Source organism: Cydia splendana, chromosome 7 (assembly GCF_910591565.1).
Source record: "Cydia splendana chromosome 7, ilCydSple1.2, whole genome shotgun sequence".
NCBI classification, from domain to species: Eukaryota; Metazoa; Arthropoda; class Insecta; order Lepidoptera; family Tortricidae; genus Cydia; species Cydia splendana.
The window spans coordinates 11,455,261-11,473,118 of record NC_085966.1 but is presented as its reverse complement, the minus strand read 5'-3'; the positions used below and the strand labels follow the sequence as shown (position 1 = coordinate 11,473,118).

The window sequence follows — 17,858 nt, the reverse complement described above, 5'->3', positions numbered from 1 at the left end:
AAAACATTTAAAACACAGAACCTTACATGAAACTGTTATGTATTATATTTGATACATTGCCAAGAACTCAGAAATGTACATATCGAAAGGATTGTATTACATTTAATACATTGCCAAGTTACCGTCAAAATAGTTTTACATGTTTTTTTAATTTTTTTATATTTGTGGGGTTACAAAACATGTTTCAAGTATTTAATATTAGTTGTCGTATTATTTAGTTATTAAACTTTGATTTTTTTTAAAGTACTAGATGTTATTTAACTGTATATTCGTACGCTGTAGCATTATTGCTACGCCGTAGCCCGTAGCACGGAAAAATATGTGTATGGCAAAAAATGCCCCCAAAGTAAATATTTTTTTTTTTTACTTTTATTTATTTGTTTACTTTTCATATTTTACTCAACTTTTTGCTGACGACTTTTATGAACCCTTACGGGATCAAATTTTCCGCCCATGTGATCAGGTATTCGGAGATATAATTTGTTTTTACAGGTGTAATAGACATATGATGCTTTAGATTGCGGATAATTAGCAATAAATGATAATTTCTGTTGCATTACATGTTTTATTTTTATTAAAATCCACATTTTTCTTCTAAAAAGTAGGTAACTATTTTGTCGAGGGATTGGCATTGTATCAAATATGATACATATGATTTTCCGAAACTGGAAAATCCTGGATTTTTTCCCTTATTTTTTAATAGTCTAGTATGCTGAATAGGTGACGAAAAACTAAAAAAATGTTTATATTTAAGATATTTTGAGCCTTGCCAAGATAAGGGTTAATCCGTCCTAAAGGCGGTACCTATTTAGAAATGAGTGGAATTAAATAATGAGTAATGTAATTGGCGCATTAAAACATAACATCATCATCATCATCATCATTCTAGCCTTCAGTCGCCCACTGCTGAGCATAGGCCTCTCTTCGTGTACGCTACTTATCCAGGTCCTGGGCTAGTCTCATCCAAAAGTGCCCCGCGATTTTCCGAATGTCATCCACCCAACGAGCTAGCGGACGCCAGGCGCTTCTTCCATCCGAAAGCGGCCACCAATCCGTCAACATTTTGGTCCACCTGCCATCACTCTGCCTAGCAACATGTCCCGCCCAACTCCATTTAAGCTTGGAGATGACGTCACCCACGTCTCGTACCTTGGTGCGACGTCGGATTTCGACATTCCTCACTCGGTCTTGCAGTTTAATGCCGAGCATGGTGCGCTCCATGGCTCTTTGTGCTACTCTTATTTTATGCACAGCCCCCTTAGTGAGCGTCCATGTCTCGGCACCGTATGTCATGGTGGGCAGGACACATTGATTAAAGAGGCGAGTTTTCAGGCATTGTGGAAAGTTATCAGATTTGAGGATGTCCGCAAGTTTGTTGAATGCCGCCCAACCCAACTGGATTCTTCTGGAGATCTCCTTTTCCTGTTGTTTTTTGTCGAAAGATAGAATATGTCCAAGATACACGTATTGCTCGACCACCTCCAGCTCTTCGGCTCCCACCGTTATGGTGAGATTCGAAAAGCCAGTGATGTTCGTCATAACTTTGGTCTTGGACATATTCATCTTAAGACCTACCTTTATAGAAGCATGGTATAGTCCTTGAATCATGCTTTGGAGATCATCCAGGGACTCGGCAAACAAAACAATATCGTCGGCGAATCTCAAGTACGACAAAAAGACACCATGGATGTTAATACCGGTCTTGTCCCATGCAAGCGTTTTTACGACGTCTTCTAGTACCGCCGTAAAAAGCTTGGATGAAATGGTGTCTCCTTGTCGCACGCCCCTTTTAATGGAAATCAGGTCACTTGTCTTGTGAAGACGAACTTGCATGGTTGCCGAGCCGTACAGCTCCCGAAGCAAATCAACATAGCGCGCATCTATTGAACAGCGATGAAGAGCGTCAAACACGGCCCAGTGCTCGACACTGTCAAAGGCCTTCTCATAATCGACGAAGGCCATGCACAAGGGCCGGTTGTATTCGTGACATTTCTCCATCAGCTGTTTTACCGCGTGAAGGTGATCAACCGTAGAAAATCCGCTTCGGAAGCCGGCCTGCTCGGGAGGCTGGCATTCGTCAAGGTTACGAGTGATGCGGTTGCAAAGGACTTTGAAAAAAAGCTTGTAAGTATGTGAAAGGAGGCTTATAGGGCGATAGTTAGCGAGTTTTGAAATGTCTCCTTTTTTGTGTATGACTGTGTCGATGGCAGTTTTCCAAGACTCTGGAGTTCGAGTATCCTGTATGACCTGGTTAAAGAGTTTTGCGAGAATATTAAGGGCAGGCTCGCCACCAGCGCGTAGTAGATCGGCTGTTATGCCATCTTCACCAGGAGATTTGTCAGCTTTCATATGGTATAAAGCATTTCTAACTTCGCTAACTATTATTGGTGGTATGTTATTGTCTTCTATGTTATTGTCTTCGGGTGGTGCTCTTACATCGGTTGTGGTTGATGTTGGCTTTCCGGCATGCGAGGAGTATAGGTTTCTGTAGAAATTTTCAACTATGTTAACAATTTTGTCCCGATCTGTGACTAAATTGTTATCATCGGCTTTAAGTTTCACTATTTCCTTTGTACCTGTTTTTAACTTTCTTCTAAAAACTTTTGGACCTCTGTATTGTTCTATTGTATTTACTATGATTTTAGTGTTGTGTTTCCTTAAGTCTTTTCTAATTGATTTACTTATTATTCTATTTAATCTTTCTATTTCTCTCTGATCTGCTTGAAACATAACATAAACAAGTCAAAATAAAAAAAATTAAGTAACTAAGGAAATTTTTAACCAAATGAGAACGGGCCAAAAATTAAATGTTTAATCCTTTTAAGTAGTAGGTACTGGTAGGGCTGAGCTGTAGGCTACTACTGGGGTCCACAGGTGGTGGATAGAGGAACGGCCATCAGATATGATGGTTAGCTGCGAATATATAGAATAAGCAGTCCCCAACCAAACAGCGGTAGGATTAACAGGATGTAGTGAGGAAGTCGGTGGGACGACTTTGTCATTAAATAACTACAATATCCAAAGACAGTTCTACGACATGGCGAGTCAATGCCGCCATTAAATATGCATTCCCCTGGTGTCAGGCAGCAGTGACATCAGTACTGGCGGGGGGCCGAGTATAAAGTATCTAGTAGGGCCCTTGTCCGGACATTAGGAGGCGAACACCACTTCGGCTTCTAAACTGCGGTGTGGAAGGCAAGGGGGAAACCACCACACTGCAAATCCCTAATCAGGAGCAAATGTACATGGAAAATAATGAGTTAATAGTTCTTGACAACGGGCTTCCACGACATGCCGTGGCGGTCCGAGTCCGGCAGGGTCAGGGGCAAGGCTGACTCGGTCGTCATCCTGCGAAACCCTTGTAAAATCGGAACATGGAATGTGAGGACGATCCTGCCTACGGGTAAAATAGAAGAGGTGAAGTTTGAAATGAACAGACTAGGTATAGAAATATTAGGTTTGTGCGAGACGAGATGGGGAAATAGTGCTGATTACTGGAGTGACGGATACAGAGTGATATGTACAGGAGAAAAACAAGGACGTAATGGCACCGCGATAGTTCTGAACAAGAAATGGGGAAAGCAAGTGGAAAACACCATACATTTTAATGATAGGATAACAGCTGTTAAAATAAAATCACAACCTAATGATATTGTTATTATACAGGTTTATATGCCAACCGGTAGTCATCCTGAAGATGAAATCGAAGAAATATACGATAACATAGACACAATACTGGATTCAGTGAAAGATAATGACAATTTGATAGTTATGGGAGATTTCAATGCGGTAGTAGGAGAAGGAATAGAGGATAATATTGTAGGGAAATTTGGATTAGGTATGAGGAACAAAAGAGGCGACCGTTTGGTACAATTTTGCAAGGAAAGTAATTTATTTATTAGTAATACCATATTTCAACAACCGAAACGTAGATTATACACATGGAAGATGCCAGGAGACATTGGGAGATATCAGATAGATTACATATTATGCAAAAACAAACACCGACATCAAGTTCAAATATGTAAAACATTACCAGGAGCAGATTTAAATACCGACCATAACCCACACACAACTTTGAATTAAGGAAGAACAAACGAAAGAGAAAACCAAAGATTTTAGATCTCACTAAACTAAAAGAAACGTACAGTGATAATTACCTTTATAGCCCTTAACTCTCGTGTATGTCTACAGGAAAGACATAACACAGTGATCTTTTTGACCCAAATGCGATTGCATGGGGCGCAATGGAGCTGGCCGGCTGAGTTGTAGGTGTAAGTATACGAGGGCTTCGGTCGCGTCCCAACTAGCAAAATAGTCGTATAAGAATTGATTTACTCAGCCTGTAATCGTATAACAGCCGAGTTACGGTTGTTGAAGCACCAATATATCGTATAATAGCGGTTAACTCGACTATTTAGCAATTTTCGCTAATTAGTGCTATAATCATGTCGTATAAACGTTTATAGCACTATCTTTTAGCACTTTTATTCCACCTTTTAATAAATGCTGAGTTAGCGCTACTAAATCACTTTTATTCAGCATAATTGTTCTATTAAAATCATATAAAAGCTATAGATTAGCTAATTGTCTGAATAAGGCGCTTTAATACAACTGTTACTTAACTCTCTTCTCTGTTGCTATAAAAGCCTATTAAAAGCAATTAAATAACCATTTGGCAACAATGCAGCTGTAACAGCGCGCTTATATCATAATTCGGGTAATGGGGTTCAAACCGCTGTTATAGGAGCTGAAGTGTATTTACAGGTTTTATTCAAAATGTATTCAGCTTAGAGTACTTTTAAAGAGTTTTGAACTACATTAACAGCACAAGTCAGCCATGTTGACGTTTCAATATAGTCCGGTGGCCAACTGCATGAAACCCTACCTGACAAAAAAATAGAATAATCCTACTCTGTAGGGGTAGCTGACTTTTAGTAGCATCAACTGTTCTTGGTCGGCCGCGGCTTAATTTGGAAAATTTTGCGCTTTGATGAATATTTGTACCACATTTTTGCCATTTGCGCAAAATTTGCCAAGTTAAGCCACGGCCGACCAAGAGCAGTTGAAGCTGCTAAAAGTCAGCTACCCCTACAGAGTAGGATTTTTCAATTTTTTTATCAGGTAGGGTTTCATGCAGTCGGCCATCGGACTATAAATCCATAAACATGGCGACATCATGTGCTATAAGTGTAGCAGTAAACGCAGTTACTCGACTTATAGTCGAATTAATGAGATATAACAGAAACTAGATCGTGTAAGCAAATTTTTACTTATTTTTATTAATATTTTTTTATTGAAATTTAAGAAAATAGGCGGCCCATGAATATATATGAACCAGTGCCTTTGGTTTTATCAATAAAGTATTTTTCGCGCTGGGTTTTACTGTATTACGTGTACTTACAGACAGTAAAAACTTATGTACACAATCACGGTAAAAATAAATGTCATGGATGACAGCAGTAAAAAATACTTAAGTACCTTTTTGTTTTATTAGACACGCGAAGACGATTAGGCCTCAAACTTAATCAAATAATTGAAATATAATCGCTTACCTGAGATCGTTTTTAGCACATATTAGTTGAATAAAAGCATTTACTGCACTCTTACACATTTAAAATGCCGAGTAAAAGCAATCCGGCTACCTTTACGAAACATTTTTGCTGAGAAAAAGCAGTGCGGCTGCTTTTATAGAACACTTTTACTGAGTAATAGTAAATTGCTAATGTTTATAGAACAAATAGTCGAGTAAAAGCACTATCGTTGCTATTAAAACACTAGAAGTGCTTTTATCCACTTTTACTCAACTCTTACAGCATCGATTTGCTTCTTATACAGCGCTTACTCGATTTTTATAATACTTTTAGTCTGTATAAGTGCGCCTTTTCGCGTTGAGTAAACGCTTACAGGACTTTTACTCGACTGTTTTTACACCGTTTATAGCACCAAAAAGCGAAAATAAAAACGTGCTCTCAACTTTTATAGCACATAGATTTGCTAGTTGGGGTCTAACTATACTATAATTATAGATTAAAATCGGCAGTAATCATTCACCAAGGACGTTGTCGTGCAAACTAAAGATTTAATGTTTGTTGTACATACATATAATGTACCTTTTTTACCAGCCATAATAACTAATATAACTAATATGCCCAACACGCTGCCTGCGTGTTGGGCACCCTCCCGAGGGCACCAAATTTTGATAGGTATTTTGAATTTTTAGTTTTAGTTAATTTAATTGTAGTTAGTTTTAGTTTTATATTCCTGTTTATGTCTTTTAGTAATTTATATTAATAAAAAGTTAATATACCTAAGAATAAATTAGGTAAACCTAACCCGTAATTTATGTTCCTACTTTAACACTTTTTTATTCCTTCGGAGTAGTTCCGTGGTTTAAAGCCTCCGGGAAAAACGTAAACAAAAAAGTTATCTGCGGAACATGTGTCGCCAATATGTTAAGTTAAACAACAAAACAAGTTTTTAAAAGTTTTCTACGGGCAACATATGTACATACATATATACATTATATATATAATTAGGTATATGTGGCATATGTAGCTATATGTGTATATGTATTAGTACATTACGATACAAGTGCGAAAAATAGGAAATTCGCAACGAGTGGCGATAAATTAAGATAAGACACAAACGAAGGGAATGTTTTAAATCGACACGAGTTGCGAATTACCTTTTCGCACGTGTATGGACAATGTTTTACAGTACATATGGGCCTTTAAATTTTCGACATGTTACGCACGTATATAGTGCTAGTTACAGCACTAGGGCGGTAAAGTAGCACCATATTTACTGTAAAATAACATTACGAACTACCTTATAAAACCCTTATATGTGAATTTGATTACGAACGCGTTGAGATTTTTTTAGATAAACTTTATATAAAAGTAGTATATTATGCCCGCCGAAACTTTGCTCACACTCTGCCCCTTAGTACCCGTACTAATTTTGCGACCTAAACTGACTTAACGACTGATACTCAGACGAAGCCACGTGCAAAGATTAGTTTATAATATTAGTAGAAAGACAGCTTCTACTTTTTTCGTAAATGTAGGTAGGTAGGTATGACAAATCTACCAAGCTGTCCCATCCAGCTGGTAAGTTATTAAGTGCGCTAAACTACTGCTCGACCATAGTCTAATAAAACATGGTCTTCCATTCCCAGAGTGACACGGGGCTACGTCACAACAACATGGCCGCTATATATAGCGCTATCGCATATTATCATATAGCGCTGTCGCATGATGACGTAAGCCCGTGTCAGTTAGGTGACCTAGAAAAGACGGGAATGGAGTACCAGGCGGAGTATATTATTATACCATGTGCTCGACTACATATGTGCGAGTTGCGAAATGTTTCCAAATAGTACCTAGTAGTAGTTAGGCCGTACGCTTGCTTGCCGCTCTCACGGTTCAAAAAAGCGAGAAATAGCTGCCTTGACAGTTAAGGTTAAGGTAACAAATGCATCTCAGTTAACTCTTGCTCCGTCTACAGAGCTTAAGTTAACACCTTCACTGTCAGCGTGATCTATGCACTACGATTGTAGCCGATAACGCGTTTTTACCGCTTTGTAGCGAAAAGAACCTACGAACGGAGAACCCGCGGGTCGCTCGCAGTGGATGTGTTAAGTATGTTGAAGGTTTACAGGGCGAGTACCGTTTGCACAATCCCTGATCTGCCGCTCCTGCACACCTTCCTCTTTCGCAAGGGCCGCATCTACACGACGGCCACCCTCAGAGGGCCTGCCGCAAACCACGTTCGACGTGTTGCCTCTCTGTCGCACTTGTAAATTTGTACGTAAGTGTGACAGGGAGGCAACACGTCGAACGCGGTTCGCGGTAGGCCCTCAGCAACGGAACGGTTGTCGACACCAGGCGGCGTAGCACGGTCGCGTTTTTATCGCTTGTCACCATGCCTGTCACGTTCTAACAAGTGTGTAAGTGCGAAAGGGACGCGCTTAGTGACAGGCGATAAAAATGGAACCGTGCTGCGTGTCGATAGGTCGATAGCTCACCTAACATCAAACATCATCAAACATCAACATTTATTCAGCAAATAGGCCACAAGGGCACTTTTACACGTCAACATTGAATTTTAATGCATTGCCCAACGAATGACTTTTGTACTTTACGTACACGAAACTTTTTGATAGCAAGCTTATTTTTATTTCTAGTATTATAGGTAGTTATGGACATCAGAATTCTTAGTGAAGGTGTCTAGATTCTTAACAACATAAATAATACTATCATATATGTATTGGGAAGCTACAGTTAAAATATTAATTTCTTTGAAAAGTTCTCTTAATGATTCACGCACTCTTAAATGTAGAAGGAATAGCTCTCTTTTGTAAGACAAATATAGTCTGTATGTCAGCTTCTTTGCCCCAAACCAGAATACCATATGACATTACACTATGAAAATAACTATAATAAACAAGGCGAGCTGTTTCAACATTAGTCAATTGTCTTATTCTCCTTACGGCGTAAGCGGCCGAACTTAATTTGTTTGGTAGTGTTCCTATATGAGGACTCCATTGTAGATTTTTGTACAATGTTAAACCAAGAAACAGTGCTTTATCTACCATCTCTAAGCATTCATTATTCAAAAGTATCTTAGTATCGATTGGTTTAACATTCGGCAAAGAAAATCTAATGCATTTAGTTTTCTTAGCATTAAGAAGCAAATTGTTCATAGTAAACCACTTTAATCGGTAGATTTCCGATCAACCTTAAAAAGTAATGATGTGTCATCAGCAAAAAGAACAATTTCACAAAGATTTTTTACTACACATGGCAAATCATTTATATAAACCAAAAACAGGAATGGACCCAAAATAGAACCTTGTGGCACTCCTAATTGGACTACAGTTCCGCTAGACCGGGTTTTGTTTACAACAACTGTTTGTGTTCTATTGCTAAGGTAAGAAGACATAAAGCTTAGGGCATTTTCTGACAGACCATAGTGTTCTAATTTCAAAATGAGCGCTCCATGATCCACACAATCAAATGCTTTAGAAAGATCACAAAATATGCCAATTGCATCACAAGAATTTTCCCAAATATCATAAATATGTTTAATGAGTACCGAAGCAGCATCGGTCGTGGAACGGCCCCTTGTGAAACCAAACTGATTGCTTGTAAGTAAATAATGTCTGTTGAAGTGACCCAGTAGATCATTTAATAAAATGAACTACTTACATTAGTATAACTTATAACAATATACAACGGGCGGTCTTATCGCTGATGGAAACTGAGGCTTTACCTAGGTTACTTGTAATTAACATTACATGCATACCTGTTTTGTGTTCAAACACTCACAAATGATTTCTTAATCAAATCAGAACTGTAGGTATACAATATAAGAAACACCACATCTAAGTAGAGTTCTTCTTCTTTCCAGTCGTATCCTCATTGCTGAGGGTCGTGATTACCAACGCTTAATACCACTTTCTTCCAGGCACTCCTTTCCTGCGCCATTTGCAGGCAGGTCTGGGCCTTGGGTAGAGTTAGACCAAGAAAATTCAAGTGTTATTTATACGTCATAATTCCATAGAAGTTTGTCGTTTAAAATAACACTTGCACTGCGTGGGCTATCAAAATCGCTGCAGACTTTTCTTGATCTAACCTTAAACTATAAGCAAACATATTTATATACACATGCATCGTTTTGCTCAATGGAACCACGTTTTTATCATAAAAAAAATATAAAAAAACAACGGGTTGCACTCCGGGAGTGCCGGCAGAAGTGAAAACTCAATGACATTGTAACAGTTTTTCGATCAGGTCACGTGTCCGTCTTACGAAGCGTCTTACGCCTTACGTCAAAATATTAATAACAGCGCCATCTAGTGCAAAATGTCTGCAGCACTATGTATAATTGAGGTTAACGCCATTTAGCGTTATTTCGTCGCATTACTTGAAACCCCTAAGCACATCACTGTTAGTACTCGAGTTATATTAGTACCAGTTAGAGGGAAACTCACTAGATTGCATTTAAATCACGTAACGTTCGTTACGTGTCCGTCACACGTGACGTCACGTCTTACGAATCTTACCTGTCGTGAGTTTATCATTTTTTTTCCATCACAAAAAGTGCACAGCGCCGCTAAAGAATTTTTACTTCACAAAAAAAATATCAGTCACTTAACAGTGTAAGCTACTCAACAAAAAGACAATAAAACTTTGCCAATTTAAATTCTGATTTCCAAGAGTAAGCTCCACGGGCACATTTACGCAATTTCCGTAGATTACATTTAGGAGATTTAGAGATACAAACTGTCATAAATCATTCTTAACAAAAAATGTTTCGTTTCGGGGGGTGACAAAAAGAGAAGTCTGACAAACGAAACAGCTGCCTAGATTAAGATTGTTACGGCATGTTATCAGTCGATAGCTGATAGTTTTAAAGATTGTTCCAGTAAGTGAGTAAACTAAAATATCTTTGGTGAAAACCGCTCCGAAAGTCGCAAATATCCTCTCCCTTGTATTTCCGCTGGTAAGGTACGCTCTTTGCTCATTCTACAGCAAACTCTTAAATTTCGCACATAATATCCTTTGCGGATAATACTTGTGATGTCCGCAACACTAAACACGTTTAGCTTCAGACGTGCTTCTTAAGTTCTTAATATTCACCATTTAATTTGATACTTTTCTACTTTTTTCGCGTATTGCCAAAATTTTCGAAAGAAGCCGTTGAAATTCCCAGGACATTTCGGATACGGCTTTTGGTGGCGAAGGTCTCGTAAGCCGCTTACACTTCGTCACCGACTCCAAGACGGACGATGACTTACGTCGCGACGTCTCGGACATAATACTCGCTAAGCCCTACGAGGTTCAAGTTCATAAAAAATACACGACAACATTTCCCAAACTATCTACTTGTTCCCAGCTTCGAAGAATTCGACTTAAGTTACATGATTGAATTTGTAAGTTTTACGATCTTTAGCCATATGTACTTAAGCCCGGTATTATTTCATGACACATACCATCCTTACAATCCACAATTCTACATGCAACTTGATTCCGGAAACAGTATAAAATTAACTCAAACCAATTTTGGAACCAACGTCATAATGGCCGACATAATTTCCGCTGTTTTCGTCGGTGTATAGAAATACTATTTACATCTAAATTAAAAATAAACTATTGTTATCAATATGCCAAATATGACTAAATGTTGTATTATGGTTGCAACTTGCAATTAAACGCATCCTTTTTCCGGATTTCGGGTACCGGATCCCGAACCCGAAATTGCAAAAACCCTTATAATTTCGTCATGTCAGTAATTAAACTTGGCTTATCTACATAAATTAACTTGTCAATTTGAATAATAAGTCAGCAATGTCTTTATTTTTTATATACTTAGGTAAGTTATACACGCCATGTGGTTTTACAATAAATTTCAAATCAGTGAAATATCAAATAAAATTACTTAAACACAAAAAAACAATCATACAAGCACTAAAAATTCTAAATTTCTTCAGAGGTGTAAAAGTTGTGTGTTAAAAGTCTTAAAACTAATATATAAAACACTATCTCATATATCTATAAACTATTAACAAATTATCCTTAAATATGGGTGCTATAGGGTGCCCAAGAGTTGAAGTCCTATACAGTGTGTAAGTCTAATACGGGCGAATCTCTTAACGGTGGTTAGTATAGGACAAAGTAAAGGTAATTAGATAACATTTACTTAAAGTTGCAACAATAATTTTGTCCATACAAAATAATTCAGCCCGCAATGTAATGCAAACACACTCACGTTAAACGCTCGTTGACAGTTACTTTCAAAAACTCCTATTGCGTACGTAATGTCATTAACTGTCATGAGTGGGTAAATAATAAATAAGTATGATGTTTTTTATCTGACGAAATGACTACCTAGTTTAAAATCAAATTACATCAAAAAATCTTATTAAAGCAATCATTTATTTTAATAACGACCCATTGAAATTACAACTGAAATGTACTGAAGTTGCTGAAATACTTCTAAAGAAAACCAACTAAAAAAGAAAAAAACTAAAAAACACAATTTACAACAATACAAATTCTGAGAAACCTGAGTTTAGTTTTGCCGGTTTCGCCGCAAATACCTATTCTCGATGTGCCTTCCTTGTATTTCAGAACAGGTTTCGCAACGACGTTTGATTGACTCCATAAAATAACAACTCGTATTAAATCGTCTTCCTGCATCCCTTGTACTACTTTCAGGATTAAGTGCAAAATGGCGAAGGATTCGGTCTTACAATGGAACTGGAAGCTCATCGTGAATAGCTGCTCCCTCCACCCTTCCAGTTACGGGCAATCCTTCGCGAGCTCGCTGTATCGCGTTTACAATTACTCGAGCGTTTCTTGGTACAACCCGATGAGGGAATCGCTGTCTGTACACAGCTAGCGCTCGATGACCATTTTGTAGTGTTTCACCGTAAATTAAAATCATGTCCATTAATTCAGGAGCAGTAAAAGTTGTTAAACGAGGCATTTTTATAACATATGATTACTTTTGAATCGAAAGACTGACATTGTCAAATCAGAGTTGAAATAAAATAAGAAACTTGAACTTCCACCAAAGAGTTTGCCACGTTTTCACACAATGTACCAAGTTTTGTGGTGTTTAGACGGTTTAGTTAATTCTCGAAATAATTTTGGTAATAACTGTACAACTATTAGGCGGGCCGTATGCTTATTTTCCGCCATCCTGGTATAAAAAATCAGGCAAATTAAATACGAAATGAATACACAATAATCACTTATGACTTATGAGATACTGATATTAAATGAATTTTCAAAAAAGGTGTGCTATCAAAGGTGCTTGTCTATTGCTCAGATTAGAAATAATCACGTCAAGTGCTGTTATCGTGACTGATTAAAATGAAGTCAGTTTCTTGTTGATAAACATGATAAATAAATAAGATTTAATATCTTTTAACACGCCTAGTAGTAATCTACCAAAATAACTACTAAACATTAAACGCAGTGTAATGCTAACATGTATTGTGAATGTTCCTCCAGATAGGTAAGTTTGTAAATGCTATTGTTGTATTGCTAATGAACATTTGACATTTCGGTACCGCAACCATGTTTACAGTACATTGCTGCTGAGAAATTTAAAAAAAAATAATTATAGGCTCGTAATGAACTGCAACTTAAAAAACCTTTTACTTCATGATTACACTAATGAATACTATGTCCGATTTAATTTATCGCCCGTATTAGACTTACACACTGTATAATTACAAACAAGACAGGAAACAAAATCAAATCAAATAAAGAAAAAAAACCGAATGAGGTGTCACACGTCAATGTCATTCAAAAATTAAGTTTATAAAAGATTTAACCCGTTGAAGCTTAAACAGACCGGTCTCCACAAACAGCACCCGTTCACGAGTATGATGCGTATGTTAACCATCGCCTCCCTCAACTTTCATTCGGGAAAGTGGCGACCCGATCAACGACGCCACCGAACTCACAAAAGTATCAAACGCGTCCCGATACGAGTGTCACTTCTGTTATTAGCTTGTGTCATGATCTTTCAGCACTGTTAAACCATTTTCGCTCCTGTGACAATGACGTCGGAAACAAACACATATGTATAAATTTTGGTACAGCTTGCCCCGTGGTTCAATTTACTCCAGTAATCCCAATACCTATGCCCTACTTTACTAAAAAAAAATTAAATAAACAAAGAGGTTAATGTAATCCATAATAATAATCCATCAAGGGCGTAATTTAAAACTTCAATTTCAATCCATTGCTATAATTGTTGTACCTACTTACCTACCAGCGGATACCACTACCGTACGGAAGATGGACGTTCGTACTCGTACTTGTATATTACTTTTATGTGCCGGGCTATTCTTGGTGTCTGTAGCTTCTAAAGTTAAGGAACAGGTAAATAATACTCGTTATATAGACTAACTACATGCAATGTATACGTTTGGTAGTCGAAGATTTTTTCATGTTAACTAATAGCTGGTTTGTTAGTGCACGACACCTTGCATTTTGTGACTATGCGCTGAAACTTGGCACAGTTGATTCTTAGCTGGTCATGAGCAAATACAGATCGGGAGCCGTCGAGAGGTACCTCTCATTTAGTGGGGGGAGGGGATGAAGTTCGACTAGGGTTACCAGATGACAGGAATTTTCCTGACATGTCAGGAATTTTGGCCTTTTGTCAGGAATGGGGACGGAACACAAAAATGTCAGGAATTTTTTGAATAGATAATTTTTTTTATAAAGTACCTTTTTGTTTACTTAAATTAATCCAAAAATCATTGTAAAAAAAATTATAAATGACATCCACTCAACTTATCAATGACTTCGTAATTAGTAATTAACAAATCTTTACTCAAGCATATATACATACATAGATGTTTTAGAAATCGAAATAAGTTGACGCGGCTATCGGGTCAATCGGGTGTAGGGTTGACATACGTCCGGATTTGTCCGGACATGTCCGGATTTTTGACCCTTTGTCCGGATTGCGGCCGGACTTGGCAAGTGTCCGGATTTCCGGACAGTACACCGCAGAAAGCAGCGCGCCGCCGCCGGGGCGTCGTTAAAGCTACGCCAAATCTCTGTTACAAGAAATGTCCGGATTTTTAGGGTGATGTCCGGATTTTTATCAGGACATTTAATTCTTCCATATGGCAACCCTAAGTTCGACGCTGCGGCGCTTCACTTGGAGCAACATTTCTAACATCAAACATCATCAAACATCAACATTTATTCAGCAAATAGGCCACAAGGGCACTTTTACACGTCAACATTGAATTTACATACAAGCAAAAATAATAACAAGACATCAACAATTTTATAAAATACAATTAACAATTCAAACTAACGTATTACAATTACTTAGAGATGTATATGGTCTCTCTAAAACTATACCTATAAGGGCATGTAATATATCATTTTCGGATAAATTGAGGATAAGGAATCTATTTTTAGAACAAAAACAATGCACTTTCTAACAAAAAAAAAGAATAAGGTAGAAAAGACTAAAAAACGTATTTATGATTTTTTTATAATCACCAATTTTTTTTTAAGTATAGCAGGAATTTGTATAATAAACTGTATATTTTTTAAAACGTAATAAGTGTAGCTTTACGACTGTATTTTTTGTTTTCAGATTCCTACTACACTTTTAAAAAAATTGGTGATTATAAACAAAAAATACGTTTTTTAGTCTTTTCTACTTTTTTTTTTTTTTTTTTGTTAGAAAGTGCATTGTTTTTGTTCTAAAAATAGATTCCACATCCTCAATTTATTCGAAAATTTTATATTACATGCTCTAATAGGTATAGTTTTAGAGAAATGTTGCTCCAAGTGAAGCGCCGCAGCGTCGAACTTCACCCCTCCCCCCCCCCCCACTAAATGAGAGGTGGCTCTCGACGGCTCCCGGTCTGTATCTGCTCAAGACCAGCTAACAATCAACTGTGACAAGTTTCAGCGCAGTCTCAAAGTGCAAGGTCCCCATACAACGGTGTGCACTAACAAACCAGCTATAAAGTAGTTCAGCGTAGTTAATTTTTAAGTCATCACATGTGGAAATTCAAAATCTAAATTCAATTGTTAAAAAATATCTCCATACACTGCAGTAATAACTACTTAATTATACATTTTTCTTTTTTGCTCTGTATAATTTTAGTAACTCGATGATCTTACAGTCAAACTCATCATTGAGTTTTGTGGGGCAATGAATGTATTGTAAGATTAACATGTATCTTATTAAAAAAGAAAAAAAATCGCTGGCACCAGACACGGTGGAGTCTCGTTTCGAAAAAATTGTGAAAAATTTGCTCTATGTGTTTCAGATCTACTATGTTTCTACGGAGCACATTAACGTCACATACTTTAACCCCGAATATTTCGTTTTCTTCAAAGCCACTTCGGCGCGCCCTGGTCGATGGGACCCAAAGTACTACGTTACTTTTCACGTTCGTAACCTCAAGGTCCTGGATAATAACATAACGGTGAATAAATCTTATTAACCCTTCGGGTGGCAGCACCTCCGGTTGAACGGTAGGAGAAATGGCGCGGCCATTTTTTTAAATATGCCTCTGCGTGGCAGAGGCCGCGAGAAGGTTCGGTCATAACAAGCCCGTAATTGGCAGAGACCGTCTCGCGGCATCTGTGCGACGCTGCATTTCGCGCCTAAAATAAAACCGTTAAAACTATGCCTTGCTTGCTCACTCTTGCAAGATGCATTCGTCAATAAACAAGGATGGTATTCCCTAACGGTCGAATTCCCGCGTAAAGCAAAGTTTGTTAGAAATGACGTGATGTTTCTGCCCCACCTCGCCCATTACGCGCCGACCGTCGTCGAGCCGCGAACATTCAAACGGAATACGCACTGATAAAAAGTGAAATAAACTGTGTGAATCGTGTTAAATGTATTGTTTTGTCATAAAGACTGCTTTTTCTACAATCAATTGTTTTTTTTCGTAATTATACGTATTTTTACATGAAAGTAGAAAAGAATTGGTAATATGAGATTAGAACAAGTCTAGCATAATTCACATAAATAGAATAGAATTCATTGGTATACAATCAAAATAACCCATTTTATGCTAAATTCAGTGATATATAGTTTATATATATCATTCATAAATTTTTTTTTGGGAAACGGTCATATTTCTAACACATGCCAAATTCGCGATGATCACCCGTTGAGGCCCCGCCACTTGACGTATATTTTTCCAAAATGGCTGCGCCACTCAACCGGCTTATTATGTCTGTCCGTCTCGCGGCCACCGCCACTTACCGTAGAGACCTCGAGGAGGACAATGCCACTCGAAGGGTTATGGAGTCTAAATATGTAAAATAAAGTAAGAGTCTAATTGCAAAACCAAATAAAGGCGTAAAACTGCGAAGTCTGCGTGCAAGCAAAACATTCGGCGAATATTCGTGATGGCGTCTCTATCATTTCCCTCGGATAGCGAAAGTCGCCATCATAAATATTCGCCGAATCCCGATATGTGTACCCGCACCCTTAGGCGGAGAAAATATTGTTTTTTTTTGGCAGCTATGACAATGAGATCGTTTAAAAGGAACGAATAATAGTATATGGCAACTTTTCAGGTAGATTTTTACTTCTTCGAGTATCGCAGCAATGAGTACAGGCGTGGTTTTGTAGAAATGCACGTCAAGGGATGTGATCTCGTTACGAAGGACAACTTCTTTGGACCGGCGTTACGAGCTAATTTACTGGGCTGTCCTATCCCGCCGGTAAGTTTCTTATAAGTAAACCGATGACGGCAAACAAGTGTTTGAATTTTATCCTGGAGAAGCGGTTGTCTAAACGTCCACTATATACGGAACGTATGCTTCTTTGTCATTGACGTAGTAAAATAATTTGATCGTTATTGGTTATCTGTAGCTACCAGCTGTCACCGGTTATCTACTGATTTTTAACAATGCGGCTAACGTACCTAACTAAATAAAAATAAAGTAATGAAGTAGCTTGCTACTTCTTTATTTAATTTTTATTGGCAAGCCTGAGTGCATAAGGTTCCATATTTGTTAATCTGACAAAAAAATCACTAATGCATAATGTTCCATATTAGTCCAATCCTTCTAGCTTATAACGCATACTGTTCCATTACAGGAACAAACTTTCACGACATCATACATAGTAATTTGAATATTTATATTTTAGCTTAGGTACATGTTTACCGTATAATCTCGCGGCATCTATTTTTCTAATACTCAACGCTGAAAATTTATTTATTGCACTAAATATAACAACGATAAGCTAATTACAAAGTAGTCAATCACACTTGCATATAAAATTGCCGGACGTCGGTGGAAATGATAACGTCATATGGACCACAAACTAGTTAG

General features: G+C 37.7%; 2 protein-coding genes across 3 annotated transcripts in view; both read left to right on the top strand.

The window, feature by feature from the left end:
* Positions 1–17,858, top strand: part of LOC134792172 (cytochrome b5-related protein-like) — a 526,347-nt gene that overhangs the window by 440,896 nt on the left and 67,593 nt on the right. The window lies entirely within an intron of this gene.
* Positions 15,825–17,858, top strand: part of LOC134792302 (uncharacterized) — a 20,748-nt gene continuing 18,714 nt past the window's right edge. The window contains exons 1-2 of the mRNA XM_063763571.1: positions 15,825–15,988; positions 17,097–17,243. Of these exons, the coding sequence (XP_063619641.1) occupies positions 17,154–17,243 (90 nt within the window). The 5' untranslated portion in view covers positions 15,825–15,988; positions 17,097–17,153. The remainder of the gene's footprint in view (positions 15,989–17,096; positions 17,244–17,858) is intronic.